The 15,783-nt window shown below is 47.1% G+C and overlaps 1 protein-coding gene across 3 annotated transcripts in view; it reads right to left on the reverse strand.

Annotated features, from left to right (window-relative positions):
* Positions 1-4,035: 4,035 nt before the first annotated feature.
* Positions 4,036-15,783, reverse strand: part of DNMBP (dynamin binding protein) — a 124,964-nt gene continuing 113,216 nt past the window's right edge. For 2 of the 3 annotated variants that reach the window (XM_025397447.1, XM_025397448.1), the window contains 5 exons: positions 14,936-15,268; positions 14,046-14,225; positions 12,383-12,581; positions 8,244-8,794; positions 4,036-5,775 (listed from right to left, as the gene is read on the reverse strand). In XM_025397447.1, the coding sequence (XP_025253232.1) occupies positions 5,590-5,775; positions 8,244-8,794; positions 12,383-12,581; positions 14,046-14,225; positions 14,936-15,268 (1,449 nt within the window). In that variant the 3' untranslated portion in view covers positions 4,036-5,589. The remainder of the gene's footprint in view (positions 5,776-8,243; positions 8,795-12,382; positions 12,582-14,045; positions 14,226-14,935; positions 15,269-15,783) is intronic. The other variant, XM_025397449.1, reaches the window with a different exon arrangement.

Here is a 15,783-nt window from a genome sequence, read left to right on the forward strand (position 1 = left end):
GAGCAGATGCTATAGAAGACTCCCAATAGTGAACTGAGGACCAAAATTACCCAGAAGCCTCTACATGGTGAAGGAAAGATTAGGGAACCAGGCAGGTCATTTACTCTGGTACTAGGTGTATTTTGGAAATTTCCTAAAGAGTTCTTACCTCTGGGGGTGAGGGTACTCCTTACTGGCATGCAGGCCTCAATTTCCAAATAGTTCAGTCAAAAGATTGGATTTAGAGGATTAGAATTCCAAGAAAACCAAAGGTTCAGGGGCAAGGCTCCAGACAGCTCTATGTAGACCAGGCCCTGGAGGAGAGCTGAAGGTCGTGTTGCTTCCACATTGACCTAAAGCAATGGAGACTGGCCGAGACTCTTACTGCTCTTCAATCTTTCCAAGATTTTAAAGGACCAGTGTCCCCTTTTGATTAAGGCTCCCACAGAACTGACTCAGGAGGGGCCTTCAATGGCTTAAGGCCAAAGTCCTTTTGGTTGTACACACGAGCTGGTGTGCTCTCAAGTGGGTATAGCAAAGGGTTAAATACATGAGCTTTGCTGTCAGGGCTCAGACTGAAATCTGAGTCTTACTATTTCTATCTGGGTAAACCTGGTTGTGTTTCGTATCCTCTGAGCATCAGTCTTGTTGTTTTTGAGACGGGGTCTCACTCTGCTGTCCAGGCTGGAGTGCAGTGGTGCGATCACAGCTTCCTGCAGCCTCGACCTGCTGGGCTCTGAGCATCAGTTTTGTTACTTCTACACACCTCGTAGTGTTCTTTTGTTGGGGGTGGGAGGTGACATAGGATAATGCAGGGTAAGCCCTGGCACAGTGGCTGGCTCCAGTGAGTGGAAGATGCTGTTTTGGACAGACCCCTGAGCTTCCCAGAAAGCTTTCAGACTCTCTTGAGGACACTGTGTGCCATGGGATATTCCTTGGAACCAAGACACTCATATTAGTATCATATATAATACAAAATAAGTAGAAATGTCTGGCCATCCCCTCATATTCCAAGAGTCTTCTGTTTGTTTGCACTGTGGCCATGAGGCCTTTGTTCTGGGGTGATGATGTTAGTACTTGGGGTGTAGATGCCAGTGCAAGAAACTCGCCGTTTGACCTAAAACGGGGAGCAGGGGACAGGGAGGAAGAGAGAAAAGCTCGGCAGTGGGAAAGTGGGTGGAGAGGAGTATTGAGGGTGAGGTGGACTGATGCTGGAAGAAGTAGGGAGTCTTGTGTCGATGTTGAAAAGGAGTATTTCCAGGAAGTTCTGTCTCATCATAGGTGGAGTTGTCGTCTTTCATAACCACAAGAAATCTTCAGTCTGTTCTACTCTTCATGGCTTTAAAGTAGATTTTGTGCTCTAAGAAAGTGTTCTGGGCCGGGCGCGGTGGTTCACGCCTGTAATCTCAGCACTATGGGAGGCCGAGGCAGGTGGATCACGAGGTCAGGAGATCGAAACCATCCTGGCTAACATAGTAAAACCCCGTCTCTACTAAAAATACAAAAAAAAAAATTAGCCAGGTGTGGTAGTGGGCACCTGTCCCAGCTACTTGGGAAGCTGAGGCAGGAGAATGGCATGAACCCGGGAGGCGGAGCTTGCAATGAGCTGAGATCACGCCACTGCACTCCAGCCTGGGCGACTGAGCAAGACTCCGTCTCAAAAAAAAGTGTTCTGGATGCAGAGAGATGTTGATAGGACAGTAAGGCAAGAGGAGAGTAGCTGAATCTTTTTCTTACCTGTATCTGATGTGATTCCTTCACACTAACCTCCTGCCGGATCTGCAGAGCTGGAAGAGGAATTTGATGGTAGGTGCTTTGGGTGGAGAGGGTGCTGTGGGAGCAGTAGGTACAAGCTGGTAACAACCAGCTTCTACAAGACACAAACTCCATCCAGGACTGTATTTCCAGGTTCCTCTTCCTCATGGCTTGAATCAAGAGGGGAACATAAGGACAGGGGCCAACGATTTGACCCACAGTGAACTCAGTAGTAAGCACCAAGCCTGTTGAAACGCTTTGCATGTACTTTCCCCTTTCCAGCTGGATGGTCCATGGGCACCTATCACTTCTCTGCTGTCTCCTAAGCTAGAAACCTCGGATCCATATATCCTAGATACATAGATAGGATATCTAGAATATTAAGGGCTTGTTATCCTAGGCCCTTACTACTCTTCTAGCAAGAACGGGCAGGTGTGTGGTCTTGAGCAAACGTCAGTCACGAGTGTCCATGGTGGTCTCAGGCATTCCCCTGTGAAGCTTCTATGCTGCAGGCAGGCCTGGGGGCTCAGTGTGCAGCTACCAGCCTGGAGTCTGGGGCTGTGAGGGCCTGCTGGGCACTGGGTTTTACTGGGGGAGTGCTGAGGTCCGACGGTGAATCTGGGACGCGCTTCCCTCTCTTCCCCTCGTGCAGAGGGTGTTTCAATGCGTGCTACACTGCCTGCGGCTGAGGGAGAGGTCGGCACAGGTCCTGTGAACATGTCCTCGCTGCCCTTTCCAAAGCATCTTAATAGTTGCATGTGACACCCAGGTGCTGTTATCTCTCACATGATTTTCTTAGTGCTTAGAGTATTTTCATGCATGGATAGTTTAAGATGTTTCCATTGGCGGGGGACAAGCACTATTCCAGTATCTTGCAGCTGTCCTGTTCCAGCACGCTGCATATATTAACTCACAGAATCCCATCAACTCTACAAGGTGGATGCTATATTACTATCTCTACCTCAACTAGGGAACTGAGGCAGAGGTCGGGTAAGCTGCCAAGGTCACAAAGCTGTTAAGTGTCGGAAGCCAGACAGTCTGACTCCAGAACAAGGTGCAGAGACTCAACCTGAGCCTGCAGGCCTGAGTTTTGTTCTGTTTTTGAGACAGAGTTTCGCTCTTGTTGCCCAGGCTGGAGTGCAATGGCGTGATCTCGGCTCATTGCAACCTCTGCCTCGTGGGTTCAAGCGATTCTTCTGCCTCAGCCTCCGCCTCCGCCTCCTGAGTAGCTGGGATTACAGGCATGTGCCACTATGCCTGGCTAATTTTTTGTATTTTTAGTAGAGATGGGGTTTCTCCATGTTAGTCAGGCTGGTCTTGAACTCCAGACCTCAGGTGATCCGCCCGCCTCGGCCTCCCAAAGTGCTGAGATTACAGGTGTGAGCCGTGGCCAGCCCCGAGGCCTGAGTTGCAATTCACAACCCCTCAAAAACTTGATGTATGACTTGGGTGAGTACGAATGTCTCTGGGCCCCATTTTCCTAGTCTTATCATGTAAGAGTGGCGTAGGTGACTTGTCAGCTGCTTTCCATAGCCTACCCATTCAACTGTGATTTCTATTCCTTAACAATACTGGGTGATTGCTTTACTGTCACCCACTATACCATCCTCAATTCCACCTCTGCCACTAGCCCTAACACTCCCTTCCCTGCCCCCAACTGCCTGAGCGGCTGCTTGGTGACCTTGTTAAATAATCTTGTGTATCAGTGTCCACATCTGCAAATCAGGGAAATGCTTCTCCCCTAAAGATCCCAGCTCTTCTGTTCTGCTAGAATTTCATAGGACAAGATGGCTGAAAATACAGGCAATCGCCTGCAGCATGGACATCTTCTGAGGAATTAGATTTTTGTTTTGTTTTTGAGACAGGGTCTTGCTGTCGCCCAGACTGGAGTACAGTGGTGTGATCTTGGCTCACTGCAACCTCTGCCACCCAGGTTCAAGCAATTCTGAGCCACTTGATTAGCCAGGACTATTGGTGTGCAGCACCACGCCCAGCTAATTTTTGTATTTTCAGTTGAAATGGGGTTTCACCATGTTGGCCAGGCTGGTCTCAAACTCTTGGCCTCAAGTGATCTGCCCACCTTGGCCTCCCAAAGTGCTGGGATTATAGGTGTGAGCCACCACACTCGGCCTGAGTATATAGAGATTCTGTTGGAATCTGACAAAATGACTTTGGGCTGGCATTTTTTCAGTTAGTCTCTTCCATTCTCCCAGATCTGGGCATCAGTCATTGTCAAGGCATCCCCAGAAGCCCAGGAAAAACGCTCAGCTTAAACACAGAGGGAAATCAAGAAAACATCCATGGCCATTACAAATGCTTTTATTTATAAAAGAACTACTTAAATATAAACATCTCTACATAGAAACACTCTCCACAACAGGACTGTTGCATGACTGCCTTCTGCCCGCGACCAGCAGAGACACTGGATGGAAGGGCTCCATGGTGTCTCCCCAGACTCCCAGGATTTTAAGGCTTAAATGTGTACTTGGAGGAACAGGGGCTGTAAGGCTATTTCTTCCCTTTTAAAAGATAAATCTCATGGTTTCCCATTCCAAGATAGGCTTCATAGCTGGGAAAATCTTTAAGATTCTTGCTCTAAGGGTTAAGTAAATATCTTCCTGAGACTGGGAGGTATGATCAGGCACTTGGGCTTTGAATGTCATCTCTGAAGCATGGAAGTTAGTGGTGAAAAAATCTTATTTCCAAGTCTAGGATACGCTACTTCTGGAAAGGCTTATCCCAATTCAAGTAAGTCCCATGTGTTATGTTGTCTGCATCTATGCATGTAACTAAACAGTCGTCAGGGTGCTTGGATGAAGAAGACAGACATCCAGTCTTCCACTAGGCTCAACTGGTTCAGCTCAAAGCAGAATTAATACTTTTAATGGAATGGCTGGAGCTCTCATACTGTTATTGTAGCAAAATCAATCATTGAGTCCAGGGCAGGGGGCCACCAGACATTAGACTGTGAAGACCATCAGAAAGGTGTCATTGAAGTTGGGGTATGGTGGCTCACGCCTGTAACCCCAGCAGGGAGGCAGGAGGGTTGTTTAAGCCCAGGTGTTTGAGACCAGCATGGGTAACATAGCAAGACCCCATCTCAAAAGAAAAAAATGTGTCAGTGATTGTACCTAACAAGGGAAGAGAATCTTTCAGATGAAGGCTCAACAGAAAATAAAGGCCCTAAACACTTCTAAAAGTAGAAAGCAGTTGAATTTTGCATAACCAATCTGGGAATAGAGTGAAAGAAACAAGGTTACAGAAGGTAGTGTTTTAGGGACTTTAGAAATTCGGGGCAGTATGTATGAGAATGTGTGCTGGACACTGGAGGTGTCCCAGGAGCTTTGAAGCACTAGGTTTGGTTCAATCCCGACAAACTCCTGGCCACGTGCAAGCACTGCTTCATGGGGTGCCCAGAGCCATTAATTCTCTTCATCTGAGTTGGCATCCGGTCAGCTGAGCATGGAACATGGGGCCACCCCAAACACAGTACAGCACAACCAATACCAACACTGTCTATTGCTAGAGCACAGCTTCCTGCATACCTAGGACACTGGGCTTCTGACTGGAAGTTTCTCCTTTCCAAAGGCCAGCTCCAACACTTGTCTCTCTTCTCATGGTCACTAAGTCATTTGCAAAGCCCCAGGGTCCATTCAGATTCTAGAGATTCTAGTGAGCATCAAGGTTTACAACCCAATCAAGGAGAACAAGATCTGTGGTGGGCTCCACCATGCCATGGTTAAGCAACGCAGACAGGGCCTGTGTCTCAGGAGCAGGCGCCCTCTCGGTGGGCCGCCAGAACCCTCGGCGGACTGAAAGCAAAGGCAGCAAGGCTGGGTGGCGGGCAGCATGGGCTCAGGTGTACTCGGTTTTGCGGATATAATTGGAGGGAACGTAGCCCTTCTTCCCGTTAACCTCAGCCAACCACCACTCTGTATTTCCTGTAACATCTTTAAACTCGAGGATCTTGAGTTTCTGATTGGCTGACACACTCAGCTCATTTGGGTTTCGTGCCTTGAAGGTGTAGACAGCAAAATAGACCTGTATGAGGGAGAGAGAGAAAATGGGAAGTTGCTGGGAGCAATGCCATCCAACAGCTTCGTGTGGTGATGGGGAGGGTTCCACATTCACTTGCCCACATGTGGCTACTGAGCCCCTGAAATATGGCTAGTGAGACAGAGGAACTGAATTTTTCATTTTAATTTTAACAAAAATAAATTTAAATAGGTACATATGGATGATGGCTATCATAATAGAGGGATGATTCAAAGGAAACACCAATTTGGCCAGGCGTGGTGGCTCGTGCCTGTAATCCCAGCACTCTGGGAGGCTGAGATGGGTGGATCACTGGAAGTTGGGAGTTTAAAACCAGCCTGGCCAACACGGTGAAACCCCGCCTCTACTAAAAATACAAAAATTAGCTGGGCGTGGTGGTGCACACTTGTAATCCCAGCTACTCAGCAGGCTGAGGCAGGAGAATTGCTCCAACACAGGATGCAGAGGTTGCAGTGAGCCAAGATCGTGCCACTGGACTCCAGACCCTGGGCAACAGAGTGAGACTCCATCTCAAAACAAAAAAACACCAATTTGGGAGGCTGAGGCGGGTGGATCACTAGGGGTCAGGAGTTCCAGACCAGCTGGCCAACATGGTAAAACCCTATTTCTACCAAAAATGTAAAAAATAGCCAGGCATGATGGTGAACGCCTGTGATCCCAGCTACTCCGGAGATTGAGGCAGGAGAATTGTCTGAACCCAGGAGACAGAGGTTGTACCACTGTACTCCAGCCCGGGCAACAGCAAGACTCCATTAAAAAATAAAAAAAAAAAATCTACCTTTTCAGTCTTTCAGAGTTGCTTTGAAGGGTGGAAGACAAGCATATTCTTCCATACCTCAAACATAAACTCTCAATTAAAAACCAGAAAACCACAACCAACTTCAAAGAAAGAAAAGTTGATCTTTAGGCGCCACAAAGATCTAATGATCTAATGCCCATGGAAGGGAGGGGCTCAGGGAGTAGGAGGAGAAGCCATGAGGCCCATGGGAGCCCAAGGAAGGGATACACGGCCAGGGCTTTAGGACCTGGTCAGGGACAGGAGCTGAGACTACAACTACATTCCCTGTTCCAACTCAATTTAAGAAAGGTCCTTTTTCCCCCCCCCTTGATGCGTCTACAATAACTGTCTGCTTGGTAGGCCCAGAATGGGGTGTTTGACCCAGGCAGTGGGTAGTAAGAAATCACCAGAAAAATGAGCATGCACAAAGCTTGGCTGTGGCACTGAGCAATGTGCTGTGGGAAGCCTGAACTGAGAAAGTGGGTAAAAATTGGACTTTTAGAATCCAGACAGTGGCAGCACCTCTACAACCCAGGATGCAACTGGGCCTTCCCCTGAGGGCAAATCCTGCCAGAGATGAGCTCACAGACAAACCTGACAGTCAACACAGGAAGATGTTCCGCTGAAGAGCGAGCAAAGGCAACAGAGGGTGAAGCAGGGACTCTGCAGCTGTGAATCTGAAAATGGCTTTAAAGCATGCAGGTGAGTTCAAGATATGGCCAGGTGCGGTGGCTCACACCTGTAATCCTAACAAGTTGGGAGGCCAAGGCGAGCAGAGAGGTCAGGAGATCGAAACCATCCTGGCCAACATAGTGAAACCCTGTCTCTAATAAAGTAGTTCCAGCTACTTGGGAAGCCGAGGCAGGAGAATAGCTTGAACCTGGGAGGTGGCGGTTGCAGTGAGCTGAGATTGTACCATTGCATTCCAGCCTGGGCGATAGGCAAAACTCTGTCTCAAAAACCCCACAATCAAATTCATAAACGGGAACAGGCCATTACAAAGAATAGAAAAAACTGGGGCCGGGCATGGTGGCTCACGCCTGTAATTCCAGCACTTTGGGAGGCCGAGGTGGGTGGAGCACTTGATTTCAGAAGTTTGAGACCAGCCTGGCCAACATGGTGAAGCCCTGTCTCTACTGAAAATATAAAAATTAGCTGGGTGTGTTGGTGTACACTTGTAATCCCAGCTACTCAGGAAGCTGAGGCATGAGAATTGCTTGAACTTGGGAGGCGGAGGTTGCAGTGAGCTGAGATTGTGCTACTGCGTTCCAGCCTGGGTGACAAACACAAAAACAAAAAAAAACTGGGCAGAATTTCATTTCTAAATTCCAGAAATAACAGTACAGTTACTTGGATCAAAAACCAAACAAGTGGATTAAATGGATGTTATACAACTGAAGAATCAGTGAACTGGAAGAGTAATGAAATTTTCATTGTGGCATCGCTTAAACACCCAGTGGCACAGGGGTCCAGGAACAGCCTGGGAAGTGTCAGCAAGGAAGGTGCTCGAAGGCTCTGAGGGCAGAGATTCCTCGTGTGCTTCGAGGATGTGTCTGTGAGCTCATCTCAGATCACCCCTAGGCCTCAGGCAAGCCGCTTCTGCCTTACCCCCACCTGTACCCACAACACATCTGCTGCCGCCTGTGCCACACTGGCCAGACAGTTACGCACTCACCTGGTTGCCTTCTGCCTCACTGCTTTCTGGCTCTGCGCTTCTGTCTTCAGGAGCCTGGGCTGTTCTTGCACATCCTTTTACGAGGTCTTGACCTTGCCCATTTCGTCCTGGTACAGAGTAGCCAACCATTTCTGGATGCCTGAAGTTCCGGTAGCTCCTCGGGGTGGCAGTGGGTTGGTTTACATCTCTAGCTACATCTGCAGCGTCCCCTGACCTTGGCTGGGAGGTAGAGTCTGGCTCTGAAGGGCATCCGGAAGGACCACTCTCTGAACTACCCGGATTTAGGGATGCACTGAGAGTTCCTTGGTCACCTTCCTTCAACGCAGAAGATACATCTTGAGGCTGCTTCTGGCAAGACCCCGAGGTAAAGGATACAGCCATGCTGCTGGGGTTGAAGGTCAGGGTGCTGCCGCTGTTCTGGCGTGGGAACCTGGGGGAGGAGCTGCCGTGCTCAGACTCTGTGGAGGAGTGGCTGCCCACGGAGGCATCGGAGTGGCTGCGGCGAGGATTGTAGGGCTTTAGGAAGGAGCTGTACACGAAGCCTTTGGTGACTACAAAGGAAACAGGAAATATAAACAACTCTTAGCAGAAGGATAGACAGATGGAGGGAGCATCGAGAGAAAAACTGTAAAAGCTAGGTTATTCATCTGTAAAATGAAGAGTAAAACAAAAACCAGGACAATAGTGAGACACAAAATAAAATGCCTAGTGACAAAGCGGCTTGGAACACGGTCCCAGGATGTGATGTGTGTAGGTAGAGACGAAGAGCCGCAGCTGCCTGCCGATTCATGTCACAACCTCCCAACAGATGCGTGCCAGGAGGCCTGTGGCCAACCAAGAAGACGGCAATGAAAACAATCCTATGTCTGGGAATCATCATGGGAAGAGAATGTCATAGAACACAGATCACGCCTAAGAGGAAGGCTTGACTAAGCCTGTGTTCAAATACAGCAAGTGTGGAAAGGACCAAGTTAAGAACTAGCCTCGGCCGCACACGGGGGCTCACGCCTGTAATCCCAGCTCTTTGGGAAGCTGAGATGGGAGGATTGCTTGAGCCCAGTTCTCTGGTCAACATAGTGAGACTCCATCTCTTTAAAAAAAAAAAAAAAAAAAAAAAAGGCTGGGTACAGTGGCTCATACCTGTAATCCAGGCACTTTGGGTGGCTGAGGCAGGCAGATCACCACAGGACAGGAGTTCACGACCAGCCTGGCCAACATGGTGAAGCCCCATCTGTACTAAAAAATTAAACAGGCATGGTGGTGCATGCCTGTGATCCCAGCTACTCAGGAGGCTGAGGCATGAGAATCGCTTGAACCCAGGAGCCAGACGTTGCAGTGAGCCAAGACCACGCCATTGCACTCCAACCTGGGCAACAAGAACGAAACTCCGTCTCAAAAAAAAAAAAAAAAAGCTTAGTTCAAGAAGCCCCTCCATAGGTCTCCCTGTGCTCTTTCCCTCCAGGACACTCGAATCCTTTGCTCTGGGAGTCTGGATATACTGGGAGGATGTTCTAATGTAGGAAACTATTTGTTAGAATGTACATGTAACATGTACTATACATGTTCACTTTAATTGCCCAAGATGACCAAGGGGGATTTCAGCTAAAACTTAAGTATAAATTAGGGATTCTATAAGTATCCACATGACAATTTTTCGTAATAACACCGTCAAGGCACAGACCCAGAATATGTAGCCTCCACGAGAACAATGACCATCACTCTCTTGATCTCTGATGCATTTCCTGTACCTGACAGCTGATCTGAATACTGTGGCTGCTTGCTACCACTTCTCAAGTTTGAGTAGATAAAAACCAAAGGATAAAGCAGCTTCTTAAACAGCTTGGAACTTTACAGGGGGTCCATCTGTCTCTGACCCCAGTAGTAGCTGTCACCTTGTGTCACCCTAACAAGCTCCATCCTCTGTCCTTCCTTTCTCACTTCTAAAGGTAAGGAGAAGTGGGGAGGAAAAAAAATCCACAAGATGCTTTTAAAGAAACCAAGAAATGTAACATTTTTCAGTTCTGGGTGGTGAATACATAGATGCCTATTGGATGGGACCACAATCTCTCTCTAAAATGCTTAGGGCCAGACATGTTTTGGAATTCAGATTCTTTTAATTCTGGAAAGGTAGTCAAGTAGCTATATTACATATTTTGTAAATCTCCCCCAGCAGGGTCAGCACCCCATAATCAATTCTGTTAATGAATATTCAGAATGAGATCCTGTCATTTGTGGCCACATGGTTGAACCTGGAGGACATGTTAAGTGAAATGAGCCAGGCACAGAAAGACAAATACCATATAATCTCATTCACGTAGAATCTAGACAAGTTGATCTCATAGAGGTTGAGAGTAGAATGCTAGTTACTAGAGACTGGGGGTGGTGGAGGGGGAGGTGTGGCTATCATGGGAGGTGAGTCTGGGGAGAGGTTACTTAACAGGTACAAAGTTAGGAGAAATAAGCTCTGGTGTTCTATTGGCACAGTAAGGTAACTGTAGCTAATGATGTGTATCTCAAGACAGAAGCCAAGGATTCTGATATCTCTGCAAAGAAATGACAAGTTTATAGCCTGGGCAACACAGGGAGACTGTCTCTACTAAAAACAAAAAATTAACTGGGCATGGTCGTGCACGCCTCTGGTCCTAGCTACTCAGGAGGCCGAGACAGGAGGATTGCTTGAGCTTGGGGGGTGGAGGCTGCAGTGAGCCAAGATCGTGCCACTACAATCCAGCCTGGGTGACAAAGCTAGACCCTGTCTCAAAAAAATTATCACACCATACCCCATCGATATTAACAAGTATGTGTCAGTTATAAACTAAAAGTATCTCACATAATTGCAAATAGGAAAGTTTTGTTTTTGTGTCATTCATGTTGGAGCTGTACTCATCCATCCATGATGTGAGCAACCTCTTGGTTGAATCAGATTGCAATCAGCATTTAAAAAAATAAGGCCAGGTGCCATGGCTCATGCTTGTAATCCTGGCACTTTGGGAGATCAAGGCAGGTGGATCGCCTGAAGTCAGGAGTTGGAGACCAGACTGGTCAACATGGTGAAACCCCATCTCTACAAAAATTAGCCAGATGTGGTAGTGCATGCTACTTGTGAGGTTGAGCAGGAGAATCGTTTGAAGGCGGAGGCTGCAGTGAGCTGAGATCAAGCCGCTGCACTCTAGCTAGCCTGGGTGATAAAGCTAGACCCTGTCACAAAAGATAAAAATGAAAAATATACACACGATTATTCACACCAAAAGTGATAAGTTACAATTATAGTCTCACATCACTTTCATTCAGGTTTTGGCAAAAGTGTTCTGAAAAAAATCCTTGTTTTTTAGAACTTTTTGGATTTTGGAAAAAGGGATTACAGATCAGTATTATCCCTTGTACACTTACTTAAATTCTGCCAATCACTCTCCCTCCAAAAAAGTTGTAAGCTGTTTTTAAAGTAATTTCCTAGTCATGAGGTAAAGCTGTTATGGGGAGAAGAAAGCAAATGAAATCCCACAGGTTTTTAATTTCCACAAGACAAATTCATAGAAATTGGAAGAGGTGCTAGCTGCGGTGGCTCACACCTATAATCCCATCATTTTAGGAGAAACAGGCAGGAGGATGGCTTGAGCCTAGAAGTTGGAGACCAGCCTGGACAACATGGCAAGACCTCATATCTATAAAATTATTGAAAAATTAGCTGGGCATGATGGCATACCTGTAGTCCCAGCTAAGGCAGGAGGACCCCTTGAACCCAGGAGTAATAAGCTATGATTGTGCCACTGCACTCCAGCCTGGGCAACAGAGCAAGACTGCCACAAAAAAAAAAAAAAAAAAAAAATTGAAAAGAGGGCAGCTTATTTTGTGGCCTACTGGGAAAAGGCTAAGAAGGAACAGGATTCCGTGAGGCAGGCCTTCCTGCCTGTAAGTGCTGTAACACATGGCAAGAGCTTGCGTGATAAGCAATGGCGTCTCCTCTGGAATTCGTCCCAACAAAAACAGGTTTTGTTTCAGTAATGATCTTCACTCTGTAGAGAAGGTTAAGGCTACTTTTCCCCTTAAAGATTTTTTTTTTCCTGGTCTAGTCCGGATTTGGGTGTAGCTAAACTATTTTTTTCCCAGTTACAATTCCCTGCTGCTGAAAAATCTCTTACCTCCATTGTCAATCAACCAGCGGTTCTGACTGCCCATGGGGTCTTTTTTCTTAATCACACCCACCAGGTCACCTTCCAAAAGTGATACATCCAAGTCTTGAGCAGCATTGAAGTTCCGTTCTGCCTGGAAGAGTTTTTCAGGGGGATACCTGGCCAGGAGGGAGGCCCGGAGTTCTTCTGACTGTAGCATGTAACTTGGCTGAAAGGCAAGACATCAACAAAAATCCCTCAGTGGCCACCACCCCAGCAGCCATATTTCATCCCAACACGTGGCCAGTCTCAGAAATTTTTTTTTGTGATGAAGCCAGCGCACATGGCTACGTAAAAAGAGCCCTTAGGCAATGTTTGATGCCTTTATAGTTAAGAAAATTTGATACACACCTATTCTTACATTTGTTTTTCTGTGACAAATGTGATTAAAATGCCACTTAAAAAAAAATCAAAATATCTAAGTGATATTAGTAGGTCGTCTTGTATTTTGTTAGATGAACCTAACCAACTGAGACTTTCCCTGTCTTGACTTCCCCACCTGTGAGAGCAAGGAAGTCATAAGAAAAAAGGTAATAATAAATTCAGGCTGGGCATGGTGACTCACACCTGTAATCTCAGCACTTTGGGAGGCCAAGGTGGGCAGATCACTTGAGGCCAGGAGTTCGAGACCTGTCTGGTCAACATAGCGAAACCCTGTCTCTACTAAAAATAGAAAAACTAGCCAGGTATGGTGATGCATGCCTGCAATCCCAGCTACAAGAGGCTGAGGCAGGAGAATCACTTGAACCTGGGAGGTTGTAGTGAGCCAAGATCGAACCACTATACTCCAGCCTGGGTGACAGCAAGGCTCTGTCTCAAAAAAACAAATCATAATTCTCCCTTTTAAGGTAATGTAAATTAATGTCTATGGGATCATATGGGGCAAAAATATTGTAAGCAAAGATGTATCCACAGTCCTCTAGATTATGAACCCATATAATCTGGTGTGCCTTATGCTAGTTTTTAAAATATGGAAGAACTGAGTTAAAAAAGACTAATTCCAGGTAAAAAAGGCAGTCAAACATTAACTGTTTAGCTGTATTACTTTTATGAATACAGGATAAAAAATAGGGAGGCCTGGCAGAATTAATACACCCTTAAATCAGTTTCCTGAATTAATGAATCAATAAATTAATACCAGGTGAATGCCCCCACTCCCCGCAAAAAAAAAAAAAAGCCCAGGCGTGGTGGTTCACGCCTCTAATCCCAGCACTTTGGGAGGCCGAGGTGTATGGATCACAAGGTCAAGAGATCGAGACCACTCTGGCCAACATGGTAAAACCCCATCTCTGCTAAGAAATACAAAAATTAGCTGGGTGTGGTGGCGTGTGCCTGTAGTCCCAGCTACTTGGGAGGCTGAAAGCAGAATTCACTTGAACCCAGAAGGCGGAGGTTGCAATAAGCCAAGATTGCACCACTGCACTCCAGCCTGGCAACAGAATGAGAGACAGTCTCAAAAACAAAACAAAAAAAAAACTGGGCAAATGCATGAGCCCATGATGGGTGAGAATGCAACCATTATTCTCCATTTATTATGAAATACAGAAACTCCAATAGTGGGATCTGGGCCTGGCTGCAGGGTTTCCCACTCTTTACCCCGAGGTGGGGCTGCTCCTCTCAGTTCCCTACTAACCAGGCCCACGAGTGACTTTCGAGCAGACTGGCGGTCAACGGTTTTCCTCTCAAACGGCTTCTTGGTAGCTGGAAGAGACTCCGGGAAGAAGGTGAAAACCTGGAGCTGCTGCAGAACTCTGCTGTGTTCTTCGTGGAAGATGGCAATAAGGTTTCCCTCCCTGCCGGCCACTTTGAGTAACTGGAGTCCGTGGGAAGAGCAGAGAGAGAGAAAAGAAGAAAACACGATGAAAGATCCCAGACTGACAGAGTCTCCTTAGAACCACTGAAGCTAAAGTTCAGCTGCAGCTCACTCTCTGAGCTACGGACACAGCAGCCTGATGCAAAACACAAGTTCTCCAGGGCACTGGCTGCAGGCCAGGTTGGCTGGCTCTTCTGGGAACTGCTCAAGAGGAAAAGGGATGTCTCAGAAGCCACAGGCTTCATGACACCATCAAGGGATCAAGAATTCCTGAGGGCTGAACTAGCGACACGTTCAGTTAATCTAGTTCAAACAATTTTTCAAACCATGCTACAATTTTTCCCAGAAAAATACCAGGCAAAGGCCACAGATGACCATCCCACTGAAGGGGTAAGAAACTCACCGAGGCCGGGCGCGGTGGCTCAAGCCTGTAATCCCAGCACTTTGGGAGGCCGAGACGGGCGGATCACGAGGTCAGGAGATCGAGACCATCCTGGCTGACACGGTGAAACCCCGTCTCTACTAAAAAATACAAAAAACTAGCCGGGCTCGGTGGCGGGCGCCTGTAGTCCCAGCTACTCGGGAGGCTGAGGCAGGAGAATGGCGTGAACCCGGGAGGCGGAGCTTGCAGTGAGCTGAGATCCGGCCACTGCACTCCAGCCTGGGCGACAGAGCAAGACTCCGTCTCAAAAAAAAAAAAAGAAACTCACCGAAAGCAGTGGCTTTAATTGCTCCAGAGCCTGGTGCACGAAGTCACAGTGGGCTTCAGCGTAGCCGTGGACACAGTTGGTGAAGAGGCCCTGGGCGTACTGGTGGAACTTGGGCAGCTCATCTAGCAGCTGCGCATTCAGGGCCTCGTAATTGTTCCGGGCCGACTGCAGCTCCTCCAGGGTCTTCTTGTCTTTTAGCTTCTCTGCCCGTTCTGTACAGTTATAGAAGTCCAGGAGCTTGTCAAAGCGTTTCTGTACCAGCTTATGGGGCCCTGTAAACATGCTCAGTAACTGATTTAAGGGGGAGATGACAAGCCGCTCTGTCCTCTCCTTCTGTAGGGACGAGAAAGGCACATTGCTCAGATGGACAGCACCCCACATTTGTGATTCTCCAAGTCACTCTTAAGGCTGATTTTGCTGTGTCCTCAACGACCTACTTTGTTTCTAGTACACAAACTAAACCCATGCAGATCTACAACAGTATTCTACTAACCCATCACTAGCCTCTACTTAAATACTCCACAAGACTTCTCACTACATACTTCAATTCCCACACCAAAGAGTATGTAAAATATGCTAATCCCACTTGAGCTCCTTGAGGTGATAAATGCTAAGCTGCACGCTGATATGTGCATTAGAAACTAGATGTGATAGTTTACCTGGTAACATTTATTATGTGTACATGTCTACATAGCTTGAATTTAACTCCAGAGTTAGTTGTTACATAAATCTGGGGTGGAGTAACTTTCATACACTCATAAACCTTTAATCATAACTAGGTAATACCCTTTTTTTTTTTTTTTTAGACGGAGTCTTGCTCTTTCGCCCAGGCTGGAGTGCAATGGCGC

Source organism: Theropithecus gelada, chromosome 9 (assembly GCF_003255815.1).
Source record: "Theropithecus gelada isolate Dixy chromosome 9, Tgel_1.0, whole genome shotgun sequence".
NCBI lineage: Eukaryota > Metazoa > Chordata > Mammalia > Primates > Cercopithecidae > Theropithecus > Theropithecus gelada.